This window comes from Papilio polytes, unplaced genomic scaffold, assembly GCF_000836215.1.
Source record: "Papilio polytes unplaced genomic scaffold, Ppol_1.0 DF822622.1, whole genome shotgun sequence".
NCBI lineage: Eukaryota > Metazoa > Arthropoda > Insecta > Lepidoptera > Papilionidae > Papilio > Papilio polytes.
The window spans coordinates 776,321-799,510 of record NW_013526582.1 but is presented as its reverse complement, the minus strand read 5'-3'; the positions used below and the strand labels follow the sequence as shown (position 1 = coordinate 799,510).

Below are 23,190 nucleotides of genomic sequence, written 5' to 3'. Positions count from 1 at the left end.
TTATTTGGGATATATTCTTCCATAGAGTCACATCAGGAACAAAAATAAATAAAATATTAAAAAAATGAGTTTGATTCGTGCTTGCGAAGTTTTTTTAATCTAAAAATGTTATCGATGTTTTCAAGTATGTTCATAATAGTATATAAGTGTTATATGTAATATGACAGACAATTTATATTATTTAAAAAAGTAATCTGATTTCAAATTGCAGTCAATAGATGGCACTATTTCATTATTAATGGATGCTTAGTAACTATTTCATGTATTTATTAATAATAGCTTATTTAATAACACAATTACATAGGAAAATAGAAAACAATATACAAAAGCAATAAGTTTACTTTCTAGGTGTAATTTTTGTGTTTTTATAGACGTAAGAAGCAAATGGTGGGTATATTCCCATTGGCTACAATGGGGGGTCCGCTGGTGGCCCCCGTCTCTGGGTTACTTCGTGCTGTGCCCCCGCCGCCGCTGCCTAGGTAAGAACAAATACTAATTATAGCTATTTATTAGTAAATAACATATACTAGCTATAGCCCGCGACTACGTTCGTGTGGAATTAAGCGAACGAAATCAAGTAGTTTAATAATATTAATATAGACATAATTACTTTTTTTAATTCCACGCGGAAATCACAGGTGAATATTAGTTTATAGTATTAGTTAGTTTTTGGGCCTGTCCCACCACTGGCTGATAGAGGCTCAGATAGCTTAAAAATGACAGATAAGGTAACAAAATCCGATATGTCTATCACATATTTTACACGTTGGATTGTTATCAGAAAATTTACAATTTAGTGAGACAGGCCCTTAGAAGTTAAAGTACATTCTATAAACAATAAACAATATATTATAAATGCGAAAGTTTAGATGGATGTTTGTTAGAGTTTGTAGCCTAAATTACTGAATGGATTTCGATGAAATTTGGTATAGATTTGGAGGATAGTGTGGAAGAACACATAGGCTGCTTTTTTGTTTGTTTTTATTCCACGCGGACGGAATCGCGGGCGAAAGCTAGTAGACAATATTTCTAAAGCCATAATGTCACGAAATTCGAATTTGTAGTTATTTCCGATGTTTTTTGCAGGATGTTTCGCACCGGGCGCGCCGCTCCCAGAGACCCTCTGAATCCAGATGTACCAGAGTTTGTGCCGCAAGCGAGACGAGCAGGTAATGTACAATATCTATATCTATACATATAAAATTGGAGTATCTGTTTGTAATATCAAAAGAAAAATTTCAGATTTCGGGAAGATTATTTGCGTTACTGATAATGAAAATCGCTTTAAAAAATTTGTCTGTCTGTCTTTTTTATCTTAATACTAGCTGTTCCCGTGCGGCTTCATCCGCATGAAATTATAAAACTTTATTTTACTGTTTACATTTGTCAAATTGTCAATTGCAAATGTTAAAATGACATGACACGACAAACCTTGGCAATCTTTCTTTCTTGATGTTGGCAACAACTTATGGTCTCTTTCCCTCATTACGGTCTTTATCCAAAATATTTACTCCCCAAGTATAATTGCGTGAAAATATATGGCCTAAAGCGTGACGTTAGTGTAGGGCTTTTTATTAAAAAAAAGAATTATTCTAAAATATGGTGTAATTGCTGACATCTTAAGCAACAAAGAAGTGTGTGTGTATGCTTTATTATAATAGTATAGATTGGGGTGTCTGTTTGTAATATTGAAAGAAAAATACCAGATTTCAGGAATATACATTTAAACATATTTTGTCTGTCTGTTTGTCCGCAAGCCGCGTTTATTCCGGGTAATCCCCGAAACGGCGGGACCGATTTCATATTACATATTACATTTACATACATACAGATTACATATTGAAGGCTATCTATATCTTAATATTGCGTGGACGAAGTCGCGGGCAACAGCTGTTACATATATTTTATATTTGTTTTCCAGAAGATGCAGAGAACAAACAAGAACAAGGAGACAAGCGTTCGGGCAACGGCAGCCCGGGACAGAGGACACACTCTGATGTGTGGACCGAGGTGAGACCGAGGGAGGTTATGACACAAACCCCTGACTAAAATCATCATTATTAACTTACCCTTGTCTATAGCGGGTCGGCACAGTATGTACACATATCCTATACTTTATTTTATACTAGCTTTCGCCCGCGATTCCGTCCGTGTGGGACTAAAAAAAAAACGTGAGTAGCCTATGTGTTCTTCCAGACTATCCTCTACATCTATACCACTTTTTACTGAAATCCGTTCAGCCGTTTAAGCTACAAACTCTAACAAACATCCATCCATCCATCCATATAAACTTTCACATTTATAATATTAGCAAGTATATGATGACTAGCTTTTGCTCGCGACTTTGCCCGCGTACTTTTAAAGCAATAGTTAAAAATTGTGTTGCTCAGTGATGATAGCTTTTTAATAATTAATGGTGCATGAATTTTAGTAGTAGTTTTGGAGTTATTTCAATACATACTAGACTTAAAAAATACAAATCTTTCCTTTTTATAATATAAGTGAATAATACAATATCAAATATAAAAGTTATTAGTTATTGGACAAAGTTTTGTGTTTTCAAACAATGTCGTATTAACCAATGTTAATCTATACTATTATAATAAAACGTAAACACACACTTCTTTGTTGCCTAAGATGTCAGCAATTACAGCTTATTTTTCAATAACTATTTTTTTAATAAAAATCCAGACACTTTCGTCACGCTTTAGGCTATATATTTTCACGCCATTAAAGAAAGAAACCGTAAGTTGCTGCCAACATCAAGGAAGCAAAATTGCCATGCTTTGTCATCATGTCATGTCATTTTGACATTTTCAATTGAATTTGACAAATGTAATCAATAAAATAATTTTCATAATTTCATGCGAATGAAGTCGCACGGGAACAGCTAGTTGTAGATAACTATTAAAATGTAATTGATTCGTCTCGAGTCCATATTCTGCCTACTCCGTTGGGTTATAGCGTGAGTCGTCCCGTTATTTAGGCCTCTTATCTCTCCACCATAGAGATGAAGGGTTACGCAATACGGGTATAGAAAATGTACCTACAAATTGATATATGTTTTTTATAAAACATACAGTCTTTTTGTAGGTTACAATAATACGTCATAAGTAAATGGACTGTAAAGTCGGCTACACACTCAGCTTTATCTATACTGATATTATAAAGAGGAAAGATTTGTATTTTTTTTATGTATCGAAATAAATAAAAAACTACTCTGCTGATTATAAAAATTCTTCACTGTTAGAAAGGTAATCTGTGAGTAACATAAGCTTTATTTGACGCAACAGAAGTCGCGAAACAGCTAGTATCTGATCTTTTTATCTGAATGATCCGAATTTTCAGACAAAACTTAACGTGTGTAGCAGCCTTTAAATGAATACTAACTTACTTCGATTATTACTGTTGTTTAACAGGGTTTTGTTTGTTTTTCTCTGAATAAATGCTAAATGTACGAAAGGGTCTTCACTTGTGTTAACATATTGTTAACGTACTAATATTATAAATGCGAAAGTTTAGATGAATGGATGGATGTTTGTTAGAGTTTACAGTCTAAACAGCTGAACGAATTTCGATGAAATTTGGTATAGATGTAGAGGATAGTCTGGAAGAACACATAGGCAACACACTTTCTTTTCACGCGGACGGAGGTGCGGGCGAAAGCTAGTAACGTAGTTTCTCTAAATAAGGATGATTAGTTTAACAGATCAGTAGGGATGGGTTATGTAAAATCATCGTTCTCTTTCTATCTCATTATAATAGTATCTTGTTGTCTCTTTCATGTAACATGTTCTCTTTTAGGTGAAGCGCCGCACAAAGGCAGGCTCCCGTGAACGATCAGGGACAAATGCTCTCCCTGCTGAGGAGGAACCTCGTGAGGAGTTACACTTCCAGCTGGATGAGGAACTGGATCTGCCTCCTCCGAGACATAATACTTTTACTGATGCTTGGTGAGTTAATGTTGCTATGGTCAATTTTGATTATTTCCAATATGCTTTTTTTGATACAAAAATGATATTTCTAACTAACAAAGCTGTTGACAGAACTTTAAATCTGTCTCTGTAGGATATAATTTTATGTGGATGTTATAGATAACAAATATGGTATTTAACATAGAGTAAAAAATATAAATGGAATACAAAAAACGTAATAAAAGTGTTAGTGATCGAAGGAACTTTCGGTTTCTGCAGTTTCGGCTTTGGTTTCTGTTACTTTATTCTAAAAGAATACATTGCCTACTTTTAATTTTTGAACTACACGCGTCCGTAATCTTGAGTTACAGCTAGTCTTTAGTAATATTTTAATTTGGAAAGTTTTGTATACTTGTATGTATTGAAATAACTCAATAACTACTGAGCCGATTAAATTTTTTTTTTCACCATTAGATACCACCAATACCACGACCATACAGAAGACATGCGTGAAGCGGGAGTAATTCCGCGTGCAGTCTGACGAGTGTGGTGCCGGAGGCTTGATTTTAGTCACTTTTCTACCCTTTTCTTGAGAGGAAAGGATGGAAAGGAAAAGTAAATTTAAGGGGGGAGGAAACGCATAGGAAGGGGAAATATCCTCTTTATATGCGTCTCCTCCTTCGTCGGTTAAGGGTAGAAAACGCATCTGCAATTGGGGAATGTTTATGGACAGTGATCGCTTCGCCATTTCAGCGGATTCAGGAGATCGCTTGCTCGTGAGCCACCTTGTAAAAAAAAAAAAAGCTACGTTGTCTTTGAGTAACATAGGCTATATTTTATTATTATTTAATTTCATGTTATATAATAATATTGTCTTTTCCCCAGGTCTGATGAGGAATCAGATTTAGAGTTCACGGACCGCGATGTCGGTCGGCTGCTGATAGTGACGCAGGCGGGCGCGCGCGCTCCCAAACATGACGGACACGACCGCCAGGGGGACTGGACGTCGCGCACTAAGATCACACAGGATCTCGAACAGGTACGCACTTTTGTGTCCCCTCCCCTGTCATATACCTGTATGATGTCGTTTTACAAAAGTTTACCTACATAGGTAAGACTTGTACCCCCTTTTTTATCATGTATAAACCAGCGCTTGACCACTATCCCACCTAGACCAAAGTGAAGATGTGGTCGAAGGATGGTACGCGCTAGTTTAGTAAGTACCGATTCACACTGCTCTTGAAGGCACCTGCCCTTTAGAGTAAGGCTTTGTCATGTCGTTCTACACAAGTTTACCTACATATGTAAGATATAAATATTTTTATCAGACTGTTCCCGTGCAGCTTCATGAAATTATACAAACTTTATTTTATTGTTAAAATGCAAAAATGACAAATGCCTTTGATGTCAGCCTAAAGTTTTTGTCCCTTTCTCGCATTATTCTTTTTTTTTCAATTTATACACCCTATATGTTAAAAAAGCGTAAAAATGTGTAACCTATAGCGTGTCTTAAGTCCTTTTTTGCATTTATAATATTAGTAACATGTTTATTATGTCATACTAATATTATAAATGCGAAAGTCGATAGACGGATGGATGTTTGTTAGAGTTTGTAGCCTAAACTGCTCAACGGATTTCCATGAAATTTGGTATAGATGTAGAGGATACTCTGGAAGAACATATAGGCTACTCACTTTTGTTTTTTTTTTTTAATTTTACGCGGACGGATTCGCGGGCGAAAGCTAGTTATGTAATCAAATATTTTAAATTTTCAGGTGATCACAGACGGCTTGACTCGCTATGAAGAAGATCTCTGGAATGATTCCGAATATACTTCTGTAAGTATTGTTTTATTTACACTTCTGTATATAAAATTGTATATAACTTTAAAAAAAAAAACAAAATTAAAAAGTTACAGCCAAATTTGACGTATATAAGTTATGAGTTTGTAGTAAAGTTGATTAAAATGTCGATATTAACTGTAGATTTTAATCGATTTTTTTTTTGTTCGATTCTAGAAACCTTACAAATAAACGCGGTATATATAAGCAAAATTTCTACTAATATTTGCTTATATTCAGTTTATTCCTAAGTTTAACTTTATACTGCGTTTATTTGTAAGGCTGTTTGTGTTTAAAAGGAAAAGGGAACACTAAGCCAAACTGTAACAATGTTTTATGTTCCAAAAATTGTATTTTAAGACCTCTGACAAAAAAAAAACAAAACACCGGGTGAGAAGCGGTCACTATATCGGCGATTTCACCATTTCACCATCATCAACTTGCCCTTATCCCTTATGGAGGGTCGGCACAGTATGTACTGCTTCCATACATCTCTATCAGCCATATCTGAATACACTCCTTTCTTAAGCATATCCTCTTTCACACAATCCATACTTTCTTCGGTCTTTCTCTTCCTTTGTAGCCATCATTCAATCTTAACACTTTCTGGATTAAGTCCCCATCGTCTCGTCGCATGTGTCCATACCACACTAACCTTTTGCTTCTCAATTTCTCCACCACTGGCGCTACTTTCAAACTTCCTGTAATGTAAACATTCTTAACTTTATCTATTCTTGTACCACCAAACATCTTAATATACGCATCTCACATGCAATCAACTTTTGACTGCAACATTTGGATGAATGTGTAAATTACCACGTATTTTTTATAAGATGACATATGAGAAGCAAAAGGTTAGCGTGGTATGGACACATGCGAAGAGACGATGGGGACATAAATCAGAAAGTGTTAAGAAAGTATGAATGGTTTGTGTGAAAGAGGATGTGGAGTGGATTCAGATATGGCTGACAGAGATGTATGGAAGAGCACATAATGTGCCGACCCTTCCTAAGGGATAAGGGCAAGTTGATGATGATACAAATGTTGCAGTCGTGTGGCAGCGGCAGCCAGTACCGCACGGTGTCGCTCATCAGCCGCTCGCAGTTCGAGGAGACGGTGCCCAGCAAGCGACACACCAACCCTAAGGAGCCCCCGCCGCCGCCGCCGCAGCCGCTGCAGCCCCCGCAGCACCCCCAGGTCGCAGCACATGTACTACCTTATTTGTTTACATAGCCTATATGTTCTTACAGGCAATTCTCTACACCTAATTTTATCGGAATCTATTCACTTTAGATTACAAACTCTAACAAATATCTATCGTTTTCGCATTTATATTAGTATGATTTGTGAAATTCTCAACTGTCAAAATTCAAATGCACAAATATCTTGGATAATTACCATTACCATGACAACCTTGCTTGTTAGCTTGTAGTTTTTGTACCGTACACGCTTGGTTTTTTCTAATTTATTTACCCTCTAAGTGTGATAGGGTGTAAATATATGGCCTAAAGCGTGTTGTAAGTGTAGGCGTTTTTATCAAAAAAAAGTATTATTCAAAAATATGTTGTAATTGCTGACATCCTACGCCACAAAGTAGTGTATGTTTACACTTTATTATATTATTATATGTTAAAATTTATACGAAATATTATAAAAAAGGGTAGATTTGTTTATTTGTATTTTTGTATAATTTGAAATAACTCAAAAACTACTAGGCCGATTTTAAAATTTCATCATAAAAAGCTACGTTATCACTGTGTAACATAGGCTATTTCTTCCTCATGGACGAAGTCGTGAGCACCAACTAGTAATCGTACGAATATTATAAATGTGAAAGGTTAGATGGATGTTTGTTAGAGTTTGTAGCCTAAACTGCTGAACAGATTTCAATAAAATTTAATATAGATGTAGAGGATAATCTGGAAGACATAGAATACTCACTTTTGTTTAATTCTACGCGGACATAATCGCGAAGAAAACTAGTATTATATAATTATGTATAATGTTCCAGATGGACCAAGAGCAGCCGGATAAGAAGCGTCCTCGTCGTACCGCGAGGTTCTACGCCGCCAGTAAGGACCCGCACGCGACTGACGTCATGTGAGTATGACAGTGGTAGAGGCCGCTCTAACATGTCGGCAGTGCAGGCTCTCAGCAATACCACGACCTCAGACATCGTCAAGTGGAAGATATTCCGCCTACTGATCAGTGTGCTGCCGGAGGACTCATTTTATTCCCTTTTCTTAAGAGGTTAGGATGGGAAGGAAAAGCGGATTTGACGGTGGAAACGCACAGTAAGGGGAAATGTCCCCTTTATGTGCGTCTCCGTCCATGAAGGGTAGGCAGCGCTGCAATTGCAGATGTTTATGTGCAGCGGTCACTTTCCATTTTGATGGATTCAGGCCGCTTGCTTGTTTGCTACCTTGTATTATAAAAAAAAATATAGTGGACAATGAACATATATAAAATAATATACATACAATCTTAAAGTGGAAGTAATTCTGCATTTTGATTGTGTAGCTTATGTTCCCTTTCCCGCATTAGGGTTTTTAACCAATTTATTAACCCCCTGAGTTTAAATGCATGAAAATATATAGCCTAAAGCTTGACGTAAGTGTAGGGTTTTTTTTATTAAAAAAAATAATTATTCAAAAATATCCTGTAATTGCTGACATCTTGGGCAACAAAGAAGTGTGTGTTTCCGCTTTATTATAATAGTATAGATTACTCTTATTGTTTAACAGAAGCGGCCGCAAACACAAGACCCGACACAGCCTGAACCCTCCCGTGGAGCATCATGTCGGCTGGATCATGGATGTGCGCGAGCACCGCGTACGCACACACAGCACCGGGTGAGTCTTATACCCGGTTTCCTGGTTAATTTTAACCATATCTTAGTGTTATTCGTTCGGTAACTTTATGAAATTGTTTCTGAACTACGTAACATGAGTTTTATTTTTTACTCCATTGAAACTGCCAATATAACACTAAATCACTATATAATTTTACTTATATAAATGCGTAAGTTTAGATGGATGGATGTTACAGTTTGTAGCCTAAACTGCTGAACGGATCTCGATGAAATTTGGCATAGATGTGGAGCATAATCTGGAAGAAGATATAGGCTACTTCCTTTGTTTCTTTTAATTCACGCGGACGGAGTAGCGGGGAAAACCTAGTGATGTAATAAATGTAAACTTCAGAAACTGAGTATTAGTGTTCAATTTTTACCTGCTATTAAAGATCCTTATTTACTTATATACATACTAGCTTTCTACCGCGACTTCAATTCGCTTGAAATAAAAAAAAAATTTTAGTCTATGTGTTCTTCCAGACTGTCCTCTACATCATGTCATATAATCATATAAATATTATAAATGCGAAAGTTACGATGGATGGATGAATGTCCGTTAGCGTTTGTAGCATAAATGGCTGAACGCATCTCCATGAAATTTGGCACAGGTTAAGAGCATAGTCTGGAAGAACACATAGGCTACTTTTCATCCCGGGAATAGTTACGGTTTCCGTGGGATTCATTAATTTAGTTTTTTAATGTTTACTCGATCATTCTGCAACGGTTCAACATATCTTATTGAAATTTGGCACAGATAGAAAACAAAGTTTGGAGTAAATATGGGGTAAGGTTCATCCCCGAGAAATGTCCGGTTCCCGGTATAAGTAGCTTTTTGTTATTTATATAATTCGTATGTTTTGTAATACCACGCGGGTGAAGTCGCGGGCAACATCCGTTCAGCAGTTTAGGCTACCAACTAACACATATCCATAAATCACTCTATATTTTCACATTTATAATATTAGTTAGAAGTTAAATTAAATATTATTTTATATCACGTTCACGTGAAATGTATAAATTTAGCCTTTAGTTATTCACAGATAACGTATCTTTTTAATGATAAAAGAGTTATAAAACGGCACAGTAGTTTTTGAGTTATTACAATACCAAAATAACACATCTTTCCTCTTTATAATAGTACTAGCTTTCGCCAGCGAGTCCGTCCGTGTGGAATTTAAAAAAAAAACTAAGTAGCCTATGTGTTCTCCCAGACCATACTCTACGTCTGTGCTATTTCATAGAGATCCGTTCAGTCGTTTAGGCTACAAACTGTAACAAACATCCATCCATCTAAACTTTCGCATTTATAATATTAGTAAGATAGATTGAGTAATAGTAAGATATTTGTGTTGTTAAAATAAAATGATTTTTTAATGTGAAAGCGTTTAGAATTAGCAAAATGAGCTGAAGATTTTTTTTATATCCATACTTTTTAATCGTAACCATTCCAGGTCGTCGTTGGGTACTTCCCCTACATTGGGTTCGTCATGTGGTTCAGTACCACAAGCGCTGCCGGCCTTCCATCACCCCAGCCACGGTCTGCTGCGAGAGAACCACTTCACACAGCAGGCTTACCATAAGTACCACTCCAGGTGCTTGAAAGGTACATATTAGTTTGTCTAAATAATATTGATTAGTTTGATAAATGATGCATATGAAGTATCCAATTCTATCTGTATGAAGGCAAGTCGAAATCAGTTCAGACGTTTCGGAGATTACTCGGAACAAACGCGGCTTGCGGACAGACAGACAGACAAAATAATTTTCGTTATTATCAACGCAAATATATCATCTGCCTGAAATCTAGAATTTTTCTATTGATATTACAGACACTCCAATTTTATTATATGTATAGCTTATTTTAATTTATGTATTTTTCAGAACGCAAGAAGTTGGGCATCGGCCAGTCGCAGGAGATGAACACTTTGTTCAGATTCTGGTCCTTCTTCTTACGAGATCATTTCAACAGGACTATGTACAATGAATTCAGGTAAATATTTGCCCTACTAGGAGGGTAATTTGCGTATATCATATTATCTGCCCTTCTAGGCAAAGTAACAGAACATATTAATATATTTTAGATTTGTTTAGTCATATTATAAGGGGTATAACTAAAATTACTGTAATGCAGTCTAAGAATATATTTATCTCTAAAATTGTTTTCGGAGTTTCTGAGAATACGTTTCTCCCTAAAACAACCTTATCTAAGAGTAAATTTCTCTCTAAAACTACTCTCATAGAGTCTCTCTAGAGTACATTTCTCTCTAAAACTACTTTATCGAAGTCTCTAAGAGTACGTTTCTTTCTAAAACTACCATAACAAAGTCTCTTAGAGTACTTTTCTTTCTAAAACTACCTTAACGGAGTCTCTAAGAGTACGTTTCTTTCTAAAACTACCTCAACGGAGTCTCTAAGAGTCCATTTCTTTCTAAGACTACCTTATCTAAGAGTAAATTTCTCTCTAAAACTACTCTCATAGAGTCTCTCTAGAGTATATTTCTCTCTAAAACTACCTTAACAGAGTCTCTAAGAGTACGTTTCTTTCTAAAACTACCTCAACGGAGTCTCTAAGAGTCCATTTCTTTCTAAAACTACCTTAACGGAGTCTCTAAGAATACATTTCTTTCTAAAACTACCTTAACAGAGTCTCTTAGAGTACATTTCTACCTAAAACTACCTTAACGGAGTCTAAGAGTCCATTTCTTTCTAAAACTACCTTAACGGAGTCTAAGAGTCCATTTCTTTCTAAAACTACCTTAACGGAGTCTCTAAGAGTACGTTTCTCTCTCAAACTCCTCTATATATATACCAAATTTCATCAAATACCGTTCAGCAGTGCTACAAACATCCATCCATCTAAAGTTTCGCATTTCTAATATTATTATGATTTTGTGAGCAGGACGTTAGCGAACGAGGACGCGGCGGCAGGTTTCCGCTACGGGCTGGAGTGCCTCTTCCGCTTCTACTCGTACGGGCTGGAGCGCAAGTTCCGCCCCGAGCTCTACCAGCACTTCCAGCACGAGACTATCGCTGATTATGAAAATGGTTACTATTTTATATTTATTTACTAACTGGAATCTATACTTCTATACTTATGGTAGCATATTTTTGATCTTTCTTTAGTAAAAATTGCGTCACGCTTCAGGCTATATTTTCTGGCTAAATTGGTTAAAAACCCTAATGTCGGAAAGGGACCATAAGGTACAAGCTGCCAACATCAAGGGAATAAGACTGCAATGGTTTGTCACGGCATTTTGACATTTGCAATTGAGAATTTGACAAATGTAAACAATGTGAAAAAAAATCATAATTTCATGGAGAAAGCCGCACGGGAACAGCAAGTTATAAATAAAATAAAATATAGCCTGTTACTCAGTGACAATGTAGCTTTTAAATGTTGTTATAATTTTTGAAATCGGCCGAATACTTTATGAGTTATTTAAATATATACAAAAATACAAATCTTTCCTCTTTATAATATTAGTATAGATAGACTAACTATAGATCTACAAGGATATACCACATTGTTATTTTTTTATAATAAATAAGTGTTTTGACTAGTAATTAGATCCAAGCTAAGTCTAAGAGGGAGGCGGAGACGGCTTTAATATTGTCCTATTAAAAAAAAATTTATATCTTTTTTTTACAATTTAGGCGCCTGCGGCGTTTTCCTTTACACGTTATATTTTATTTTATTTATACGAAAACATAATATTAAAATATTTTATTTTGAATTATAATGGTTTAATAGTTTGTGCAATTTTCTTAAAAATACATACATATATATAATTTTCTCGTATATGTCATTTCAGGTCAGCTGTACGGTCTGGAGAAGTTCTGGGCGTTCCTGAAGTACTACAAGCACGCGGGCGCGCTCTGCGTCGACCCCAAACTGGACGGATTCCTCGCTAAATTCAAATCTATTGAAGATTTCCGTGTTTTGGAGGTAAGATAGTGTCTTTTGTACCATAATGTGGTAAAAATTCGCTAAAATAGCGAAGGCGATACCTTTAATCTCTCTCATATCGCCATTTTCTAAGCATTTTTTCCTGGCAAATTTACATTTTTTACGTCATTTACTTATAATAAAAGAGTGGGAAAAAAGGGGACAAAAACCAGAATGTTTTGTGACAAATTTTATTCAAATTCGTTGAACTGTTTTGGAGATACGTAGTAAGAAACATTCAAACATGCAAATTTTGCATTAATACTAGTTGTCGCCCGCGATTCCGTCCGTGTGGAATTAATAAAACAAAAGTAAGTAGTCTATGTCTACACCTGTGACAAATTTCATCAAGATTTTTTAACAGTTTAGGGTAAAAACTCTAACATACATCTAAACTTTCACATTTATATTAGTAAGACTGTCGACTGCAAACTTCGTTAGCTTGGAATTTAAAAAAAATGGTCGTCTGTAACAATTCCGCGTGCATCTTTTCGGAGATTGCCCAGAACAAACGCGGCTTGTGGACAGACAGACAAAGAGTTTTTTAAATGCGATTTATCAGCAACGCAAATACAGCAGAACCTCGATAACTCAAACCTCGGTAACATGAAAACCTCTATAACTTCAAAAAATAATATGTTCCCTTACCATCAGAGCCCAAAACCTCTATAACATAGACTTGATAACTTAAAAACTCTATAACTTAAATTATTTCGTATTTCCCTTGGCTTATTTAACTTATCGAGGTTCTATTGTACATCATCTTACCGATATCTGGATTTTTTTTTAGTATCACATACAGACAAACCAATCTTACTTCTTACTGATATTATAAATGCGAAAGTTTAGATGGATGGATGTTTATTCGAGTTTGTAGCCCAAACGGCTGAACGGATCTCGAACACATAGGCTACTCACTTTTTTTTAAATTCCACGCGGACGGAGTCGCGGGCGAAAGCTCGTTTTATTTGTAGACTAGCTGTCTCCGGCGACTTCATCCGCGTGTATTAAAAAAAAAACAGTAGCCTATGTGTTCTTCCAGACTGTTTTTTACATCTGTGCCAAATTTCATCGAGATCCATTCAGCTGTTTAGACTACAAACTCTAACAAACATTTATCCTTCCATCTAAACTTTCGCATTTATAATATTAGTATGATTAAATAAATTATTTCATTAGTAAAGTATATGTTTGAACGTTTCAGCCGCAGTTGAACGAGTTACTGGCGACCCGAGGTCCGCACGCGCCGGGCCGCGGCCCGCACGCGCGCCCCTACGACCGCACGCGCTCCGTCTCCGAGAGCGACCGCGTACACGCTAACGCTACTCCTATAGCCACTTTCAGGTAAATTTATACAAAGTAGCTTTTAAAACTTACGTTCGACCTGTTTTTTTAAACCAAAATTTATTATTTTACGGCTTACGTCATACTTTTTCCCGGTGACGGCACCGACCGGTTTCAGACCATACGGGGGTCCTTCAGGGCGAGGGTTAATAAGTGAGTGAGTGAGTAAGCCGTAAAATAATTATAAAATGTCTCACGAAAGTTTAAACTATTTCCAAAATTATTAACTTTGTAGTAATTACGTAATAATAGAAATCTACCGATACAAGATTCCGAATTTCTAATGAAAAGTATATAAATGTAATAAATAAATAAAAACAATAAAAATGAATCGATATTTGACTTTTGATAACTGAGAAGCAATAAGATACTTTGTTGTTTTTTACATCGAAGTAACATCTGTGCAAATGTGATGAATGGAATGCATAAAATATGACAATTGACGTCACGTGTCTTATGCTAACTCCGGATGCGTATTAGTCGTACGAAAATTATCGTAATTTTATTTTATTATTTCTAGCTCAAATATTTTCGAGTCAATTTTTTATGGTTATTTTATAACCAGTAGAATCGTTTAAAATAAGAAAAAAAATCATGCATGTTCCCTATTACGGTTGTCTATGTGCAGCGGTCGCTTTCCATTTCGGTGGATTCAGGCCGCTTGCTTGTTTGCCACATTATATTATAAAAAAGTCAATAAATGTAAAGTTCAGAAACCCAGCATGTGTTATTTACGTTGACTACATGTGTGTCGTGTTGCAGCCGCGGCGCCAGCGCGTCGGGCGCCGGCAGCCGCGGGCGCGCGGGCTCGTGCGGCGCGCAGAGTGTTGTCGCTAATGCTAGGCCGAGGCGTAAGTTATATTACTTCTACATACTTTATTCCCATATTCTTAATTTATATATATCGTCATCATCATCACTATACCCCCACTGAGTGGCTCACAGCCTACCCTAAGTAAGGGTGACTAGAGTTTGGTCATAGTTTTTTTTTGGGCGGCCTCTTGCCGCCTCCTCGTTCTCCCCCTGTCGTGGTGAATCCAAGGACTTTGTTTACTTTATTTTATTAAAAATTCAACATTTACAGTTCCAATATAAAATAAAATACATTTTAAAATGTATACCTATTTACAATTAAAAAACATAGTATATGTTAGAGTTGTAACGGAACTCCGCTTCCGTTATTTCTTATGTGGAGATATAACGGAGGTTAATTTACGTCATTAACGCGATTGGGGCGATTAGGTGTATCTTATGCCCCCGCGGACGTCTAACTAACTATAATTGTTATACATTATATTTGAATATTAAAGTATATCTTGTAATTATGTATCAATCTGTATTTTGAATTAACGTAGTTTTAGTTTTTTTTTAATAAATCGTTATTACTATTTTATTATTGACCTCTGCTTCCGCTTCCGTTAACCTCCGTTTCTGCAGAAGTGAAGCCCTTCGCCTCCGCATCCGCTTCCGTTATAATGGCCTCCGTTACAACCCTAGTATATATGTATAGTGGAATATAACTGAAATGAAAAATTATTTATGGAATTCTATCAAGATCAGTTTAGAAAACAAACTTCTGCAAACATTCGTCAAAACTTTCAAATTAATATTAGTAAGATTTTGTTTATTTTGTGTTAATGTCTATATGAGTGTTTCATGTTTTGTTTGTTTGTTTGTTTCCAGCAGTGAACACGAAATCCGACAACGCCCCAACTCAGATGAAGTCGCTCGGGAAAACGCATTGATAAATAAATATATTGCATTTTATATATAAATATAGATATGAACTGATATTCTTATAGTGCCCGGACGGTTTTGTTTGTTTTTAATATAATATATAGTGTAGTCTGTATGGTAGTCTGTATGACTCGGTTACAAGATATCTGATGGGGCACGGATTGTACTACAGGAAAAACCTGGGTAAGTCACTATACTGTTTTTATTTATCTATACTATTATAATAAACCGTAAACACACACTTCTTTGTTGCCTAAGATGTCAGCAATTACACCATATTTTTGAATAATTATTTTTATAATAAAAAGCCCTACACTAACGTCACGCTTTAGGCTTTAAATTCCAATTAAGCTCTAGGATATGGTTCAGAGTCGAAATGGCGGGATTCGAACTCTCGACCGCAAGATAAGGCTATTGGCGCTTTAATAGATGTAGAGGGTAGTCCAGAAAAATACATAAGCTGCTTAGTTTTTTTTATTTCCACGCGTACAGAGTCGCGGGCAGAAGCTAGTAAATAATTGAAAATAAAGTATGAATTTTAACAGTGTTTTTTCTTTCCAGGTTAACTTCTAAGACAATAATATAAGGCGATATTAAACGCCATTTGACGTCAGTTTGTTCAGGCAAGTTTAAAACGCACTAGTAATGAATTTTTGTTTTCCCCTTTTTTTCTCTAATTATAAATCTAGTATTTAATTCTTGATGTATTTGGTTTTCTTTTTGTGTAAGTTTCGTGCGATTTGTGAGTTTCGAGGCCGTAAAGGAATTGAAGTTAAAGGGAAAAGCTGTCTCAGCACATAGATGGCGCTGTATCAAAATCTTAAAGATATTCCATCTCGCTCGCACGTGCTGGATAGTTATATGCGTCCCGCTCGCACCGTCGGTCTCTAGTTCCGACATAACTATGTATAGATGTTGATATATTTTGAATTAGACGAAACGATATTATTCGAGACATTTTGATGTGAAATGAAGACTGTACCGAGTGTTTGGTAGATTTTAAATGGTTTTCCGCTGTTTATAAGCTCTTATGTAACGCTTTTAAGCAAATAGTCAGATGAAATTATCTGACCCGGTGATAATACAAAAAATTATTAGCACCCGACATTGTTTTAAATTGTCTTGTGTCGTATTTTGTGACAACCGCAATAGGACAATCGGGTCAAATAAATTTTTCGTACTATAATAAGCTTACAAACGCACGGACAAGCAATATTTAATAAGACTATTCCTTGTATGGCTTTTCACATTGACTGCCAAATAACTGTAGTATACATTGACACTTGTATTATTGTATCAGAGATTGAAAGTGTATACAAGTGTCAACACAGCTCTATAGTGACTTGCACACAATGCTTAAAGATCGTAGACTGGGAAAAAAACATATTACTGTCTTTTTCATTCAATATGATGAAAAGAGACAACATTATGTTTCAAAACAAGTGATAGTAAAAGATACACACATTAAAGGCATGTTTTTTTAATATTATATAGAACGAAGTTAAACGTGTCAAGAAATTGTGATGTTTTTTCTTCGTTTAGCTAATTTTTCAAAATATCCACTCATTAATTTAACAGCACAAATGCAAGATGTAGGTGATTTGAACGGATTTTTTTATAAATGTCTACATGTGGTGTTGCCAGTCCACGATCTTTACGAAATATTAAGATGTTTGAAGATTTTAATTAAGGTTTTATGGTTGTAGCGTTTAGCGTATTGTATAAAACAGTAAAGGTGATTTCTAAACTGTAGAATACACTTTACAATTGACACTTGTATTACATATTTCAGTTTTATGTCAGAGAATTAAAATGTATACAATATGTATACAAGTGTCACTTTTCTGCAATTCTAACGTTAAAATGTATGAATGAAATGTTTAATTACTAGAACTGAGGAAAATAGTTGATTTTGGTAATATTTGGTAATACTCCTACCCTTTTAAATGTTTTTCATTCACAATTTATGTTATAAATGTACTTTTTGTGACTCCTTCAACAATATTATAGCAATTGTTTTTCTTGTTTTTTTTTAATAATTTATCAACAAATACCTGCTACGGAGTTTTGATTGTAAAAAAACTTATCATGGTAACTTTTTAATGCATTTTTTTAATAAATGTAATACGCTAAACGCAAATCCATTCGTTTTGACATCACTAACTTGCTCAATGGTATAATTTTATGCAGATTAAAAACGTACTGACATGAGCAAAATCGATATTCGATACCAATCGAGAAACATCGATATCGATTAAACGTAATTATATAATAAAAACTGTATATTGCACTAAATAATAATAATTATAACTACGGAAAAAAAAACGAAAAATTTAAGTGTGTGTTGAAATGGTTCTTTTATTTTCTTAGTATGTAAGGATGCTTTTTTAATTATATAACGTGTTGCGACGCGTTTTTTCTACTAAAACTCCTATAATAGTTACTGAATTCGCACATTTTTAATGGCAACACTGGGAATGACGCGTCGCACGCGTTGCCTTATTTCATAACTTCTAGGTTATAAAAACATCTCTTGATACAGCTAACGTCGCTTCTTTCACTTTGCGTGTAAAAAATAGTTCCTATTATTATTTTAATAAAACATTTAATGGGTTTCGTGTAATTGACACAGGAATTGATCAATTTTAACAAAATGAGAAATTAACGCCGTGTATTGAAGTCTACAAATCGATGTCGCGTTAATCTTTGAAATTTAAATAAAACGATATAAGAACACAATTATTCATAAATAATGATTAAATAAGAGGTTATTTAGAAAAAAAAAACATAAATAAACTACTTAAAATGTCCTTTTATTTAGTCCCCTAGTTATTTACCTAACATTCCTATCGAAAGAACCTCTTAGAAGTTGCAGAGAATATTAATTGATGAAAATGTCAAAGATTAGATGTCTACATCATTTTATGTAAAATAGATGAAATAATGTCTAGTATACATAAAAGCTAAATACTTATGGGATGGGAATAAGTATGGGAAAGGACAATATTCTTTTTTCTCTACACTCAAGGTAGGTTCATTCGCATCCTTATTGCAATTGTCTATGATTTCTCTCTCATAAAAAAAGCTTTTAAAAAAATTATTTTATTGATGATTTCTGTGTCAATATAAAAATCAGATTTAGTAATATTTTGGACCGTCCCGTATTGACATATTTAATTTTATACAGTTGAAAAATGTTGAGTGTCTCTGATCGTGTGACAAGGAAGCGAACGAGAGCTTGTTCTAGTACTGCTGCGTTGTTATATAAAAAAAAACTAATACTCTACCAGTCTTTATGTTACCGCGCACTAGGTTTTTGTCCTTAAATATGTAAAAAAAAAACTAAAAATTAGATTAACCTCTTCGAAATTGTATATTCAGCCTTTAGTTGTAAATAAAGTAAGTCGTTAGTCGAAAGTCATTTCTAGATCTCGGAATATAGAAAAATTTCATTTCTTTTACCAATTCAGTCCATTTTTCTCTTGTTATTTGATTTACAAAGTAAATTAAGTAAGTTAATATGCTAAATTCGTTTTCATTTTAATATAAATAAGGTTATGATTAATTGTAACTTTGACAAGATATGTTTAGGCGGGAAAAAAAATTAGAAAAGGCAAATGCTTATAACATCGGACATTTGTAATGTCATTTAGATTTTTATGGTAATAAAATATGAAATATTTGTATATAACATAGATTTGAATTGTATATGCTAAATTAGCGTAGAATTCATTGTTAATAAGTAATAAAAATTTTTGATTGTTTGTTTTAGACAAATAAAAAAAAAGGCAAAGGCTTGCAGCTAATTTTGACATTTAAAAATGTTTCCTTTTCATGTAATACGCAGCAGTGCAAGATATGAAGAGGTATTGTTAAGTTTTTTTAAGTTACGTCATTTGTTGCAATTTTTTTTTTTTCGAAAGTACGCCAAAGGAGTGACGATATTGTGCTAAAAGGAACGTAATATGTAGACTTACTGTATAAATTGAAAAATGTAACAAAAAAAATTACCTTGCTATTATTTTATAAGTGGTGTAAAAAATATGGAATGTGTATTTTCCAATTTACTTACAGTGTATACTAGATGAATTGAATAAGAGATATCTCTGTAAAATCCCTTTATATTTGCTTAGTATATTCTGTAAGTTTTTGATCATTTTGATTTTGGACTATAAAAATGATTATAAAAAATTTGGTTGTTGTAATATAGTTCGAAGTAGTATAATGTAGGGAATAATATAGGTGTACTTTTTGGAATAAAAATTAAGAAAATATGTTTTGTAAGCTTGCTGGGCGTCGGTCGGTTGCGTTGGTAAGTGTGAAATAACGAGAGCTCGTGTCTCCCGAACCGAACTTCAGGTTTCGCTGTCGATTCGACGCCATTTAAGGCTGTAAGTTATATATTATATACATATTATATTGATTAATAAATTAATAATAAAAAAACAATTGGTTTGTTTTATTTCATCGTCTTGATATCTCTAAGGGCGTCGCCAGCCAATGACCTAGGTTATAATCTAATTTTTAAAGGAAAAACTTTTAACCTAAATGCTTCAAGAGCATCATATTTCTGTGGAGTTTTTTTTTATTATATAAGGTGGCAAACGAGCAACCTGCCACCTGAATCCACTGAAATGGAGAGCGGCCGTTGCCCAAAAACATCCAATATTGCAGATGCGCTACCTACCCGTCATTGACGGAGGAGACGCACATAAAGAGGACATTTCCCCTTCACATACGTCACCTCCACCGTCAAATCCACTTTTCCTTTCCATCCTCTTCTCTTAAAAGGTTGGAAAGGAAAACTGACTAAAATGAGGTCTCCGGTATTACACTCATAAGACGAAACGCGGAATTGCTCCCACTTGTTTTCTGTGTGGTCGTGGTATTGCTGAGGCGAGCCGGCCTTACAATGCGAAGAAGTTAAAGCGGGCTCTACCACTGTTAACATCAGTTATTGCCATCTATTGGCAGTGTTATGAAACAAAGATTACATTTTTCCATAAAACAACTGCAGTCAAACTTCATACTAATGTAAATGCGAAAGTTTGGATGGATGTATGTTTGTTTTGTATGATGAGTGTGTAGCCTAAACGGCTGAATGGATTACTATGAAATTTGGTATAGATGTAGAGAATATTCTGGCAGAACACAGAGTACTTACTTTTGATTTTAATTTCACGCAGGCGGAAGCTAGTTACTCTCGTGTTTTAGAACAAAATTTGAAATTCAATGGAATTGTTGAAGAGATTAGAACTCTTCCTCTACTATAATATGTTAACCCAAAGATATTAAACAAATATATAGACTTGACATAGGGAACATCATTTTTTTCACTAGTAACTTCTAAGAAAGGCTTTAAATTTGTTGTAAAGTAAGTGAAGTGCGAATAATATATATTTTTAATCTCTGAGTTATCCTCTTTGTTGGGTAATACTGAGTATTGGATAGGAGTTAAATGTCTCTGTACACTATAAAAAATAAATAAACTATATACAAACTACATTTATTATAAATTATTAACATTGTGTAAACTTTTCTGGTAAACCGAGCAGTTTTCTTACAGCTGAGCCATAATTCTTAACTGTATCTTCACTTTCTCCATCATTCATCAAACTGGAGACTGCTGTTTTATAAGTATTTGCATTCGGAACCTTCGTTATATCATAATTCTTATATTCCTCATCTGTAAGACTTATTTGTTCATTATTACAACCTAAATGCCAATTTACTAAACTCTTCTTAGACGCATTATTATCCCAATCATAATATTCCATATCTTCTTCGCATTTCTCTTTCTCCCATTCTTCGGTATTCCAAGACTCATGATAGCATGCGGTGAGTAAATAATTCACATAATCCAAATTCTGTTTCCTCATCGGACATCTATCTGCTACGAAAATGACAAAATCTGTCTTCTCATCGTAACAATCGCCTACTAATCTTAGAAATTTATCCTTAGCATGGTTATCTAAGTTCAAAGTTGACAATTTCACTCGTAAATTCACAACTCTGGCTAAAGGATTGCGTATTGTAGGGCTAGCGTGACAGTAGTCTGAAGAAATCACTTCAATAGGATAATGTTTGTCTATAGCTTCTTCGGAATTGAGTAACTTTGGCCATTCTGTACAATACTTCTTGATAGCTTCGCATTGTGTTTTGATCGCTGGTGGAGTTAGATGCAGGAAGTTGGGTATCTTCATTAGCTCAGCATTGGCTTTCTTGCCTGGTGGTGCCTGACCTTTGGGTACATAGCCTTGTCGGAGTGGCAATGGTACAGATGAAGGATGGAAGGTTTTAGGCCCCGGCCAGACGTTGCTCCAATTCTGGAAGCAAAATAATGATTTGAGTTATATTAAATTGTTCCCAAAGTGAAATATAGATTAGTTGTGGATCACAAGTTCATCGGCAACTAATTAAAAAGTTAAAAATGTGGTCTGTGTTACTCATTAATAACATAACTTTGTAATGGTGAATGAAGTTTTGAAATGGTCCCAGTAGTTTTTGACTAATTCCAGTACATACAAAAATACAAATCTTTCCTCTTTATAATATTAGTATAGATAGCTCAAAAGCTGCACATGGCCTTCTCAGACCTTGAAAAGGCATACAAGGCGGGTTTCGAGGAGTGTTTTGTGGTGGGCTTTGATAGTCAAAAGAGTGGCTGGGACTCTTGCAGCTTATTTGTGCGTGCCAGTATGTATATCCGATCTGGCATGGGTTTACATCAGGTTAGTGTGGTATGGACATGTAATGCGACAAGAGGATGAGGATACAAACCAAAAAGTTTTTAGATGTAATGCATATTGAATGGCTACAAAGGTGGAGGAAGACCAAAGAGAGTATGTATGGATGGATTGTATGAAAGAGGATATGCTTATGAGAGTGGACTCAGATATGACGGCTGATAGAAATGTATGGAAGAGCAGCACACAATGTGGCGACCCTTCGTAGGGGTAAGTTGATGGAGAGTGGACCTAAATGACTACGAAATGGACTAGCATCGAAACATACAAAACTCTTGTTAGTCAGGTAAAACTATATTAATTGATGTCTCACCTGGTCAGTGGACATTCTGTCCGCACGATCAGGTTGTACGTCAGCTTTTCGAGGTGTTCTTTTTTGCTGTCGATCTCTTTTCTTCAAGATATCGAGTACACGGAATTCTTCATCGTCTTCCTTTCTCGACGTTTCCGCTGTTGTCGAGTTAAACCGCCATAATACTTGCACGTTGAATATAGTACCGAGACTACCCGGTTTATTATATTTGATAAACACACTCATGTTTGCTTTTAAAATTGATTTTATAAATATAAATCAATTTCAGTCTGCCATTTTTAGGTTATGTTGATCAAAGACAACTGTCAAAGACAAACCTAAAAGTCAAAGAGTAAGTTAAAATTTACCAAAGAGTAAAAAGAGGAGCAACTTCCCCAAACCAAAATAAAATTATGGTTGCCATTTATGATAAAAAAAATCTATTAAAATCAAGTAAGCTTTTAAACAAGGCTTTTATGTTGAAATCTTAAAAAAACCTAATAAGCTTTTAGGAAG

The 23,190-nt window shown here is 35.0% G+C and overlaps 2 protein-coding genes across 9 annotated transcripts in view; one reads left to right on the top strand and one right to left on the bottom strand.

Annotated features, from left to right (window-relative positions):
* Positions 1 to 20,074, top strand: part of LOC106105930 (la-related protein 1) — a 68,339-nt gene extending 48,265 nt beyond the window's left edge. For 7 of the 8 annotated variants that reach the window (XM_013286408.1, XM_013286405.1, XM_013286409.1 and 4 more), the window contains 17 exons: positions 372 to 479; positions 1,087 to 1,169; positions 1,922 to 2,010; positions 3,805 to 3,953; positions 4,800 to 4,953; positions 5,690 to 5,752; positions 6,806 to 6,952; positions 7,767 to 7,855; positions 8,500 to 8,607; positions 10,061 to 10,212; positions 10,491 to 10,599; positions 11,509 to 11,654; positions 12,422 to 12,555; positions 13,760 to 13,899; positions 14,662 to 14,750; positions 15,583 to 15,819; positions 16,198 to 20,074. In XM_013286408.1, coding sequence (XP_013141862.1) covers positions 372 to 479; positions 1,087 to 1,169; positions 1,922 to 2,010; positions 3,805 to 3,953; positions 4,800 to 4,953; positions 5,690 to 5,752; positions 6,806 to 6,952; positions 7,767 to 7,855; positions 8,500 to 8,607; positions 10,061 to 10,212; positions 10,491 to 10,599; positions 11,509 to 11,654; positions 12,422 to 12,555; positions 13,760 to 13,899; positions 14,662 to 14,750; positions 15,583 to 15,644 — 1,822 coding nt within the window. In that variant the 3' untranslated portion in view covers positions 15,645 to 15,819; positions 16,198 to 20,074. The remainder of the gene's footprint in view (positions 1 to 371; positions 480 to 1,086; positions 1,170 to 1,921; positions 2,011 to 3,804; positions 3,954 to 4,799; positions 4,954 to 5,689; positions 5,753 to 6,805; positions 6,953 to 7,766; positions 7,856 to 8,499; positions 8,608 to 10,060; positions 10,213 to 10,490; positions 10,600 to 11,508; positions 11,655 to 12,421; positions 12,556 to 13,759; positions 13,900 to 14,661; positions 14,751 to 15,582; positions 15,820 to 16,197) is intronic. The other variant, XM_013286406.1, reaches the window with a different exon arrangement.
* A 1,049-nt stretch (positions 20,075 to 21,123) lies between these two features.
* LOC106105891 (28S ribosomal protein S35, mitochondrial) lies at positions 21,124 to 23,014 on the bottom strand. Its single transcript, XM_013286348.1, has 2 exons — positions 22,696 to 23,014; positions 21,124 to 21,962 (listed from the first exon to the last, which is right to left on the bottom strand). Exons 1-2 carry the CDS (start codon positions 22,918 to 22,920, stop codon positions 21,156 to 21,158), a joined length of 1,032 nt encoding a protein of 343 aa, XP_013141802.1. The 5' UTR covers positions 22,921 to 23,014; the 3' UTR covers positions 21,124 to 21,155.
* Between the last annotated feature and the right edge of the window lie 176 nt (positions 23,015 to 23,190).

What these genes read in the sequence shown, in the direction of transcription:
- LOC106105891 (XM_013286348.1), bottom strand. Translation starts at nt 22,920, where the DNA reads ATGAGTGTGTTTATCAAATATAATAAACCGGGTAGTCTCGGTACTATA. An exon ending in ACAGAATGTCCACTGACCAG is followed by an intron (nt 21,963 to 22,695) that starts GTGAGACATCAA and finishes TTTTGCTTCCAG; the next exon opens with AATTGGAGCAACGTCTGGCC.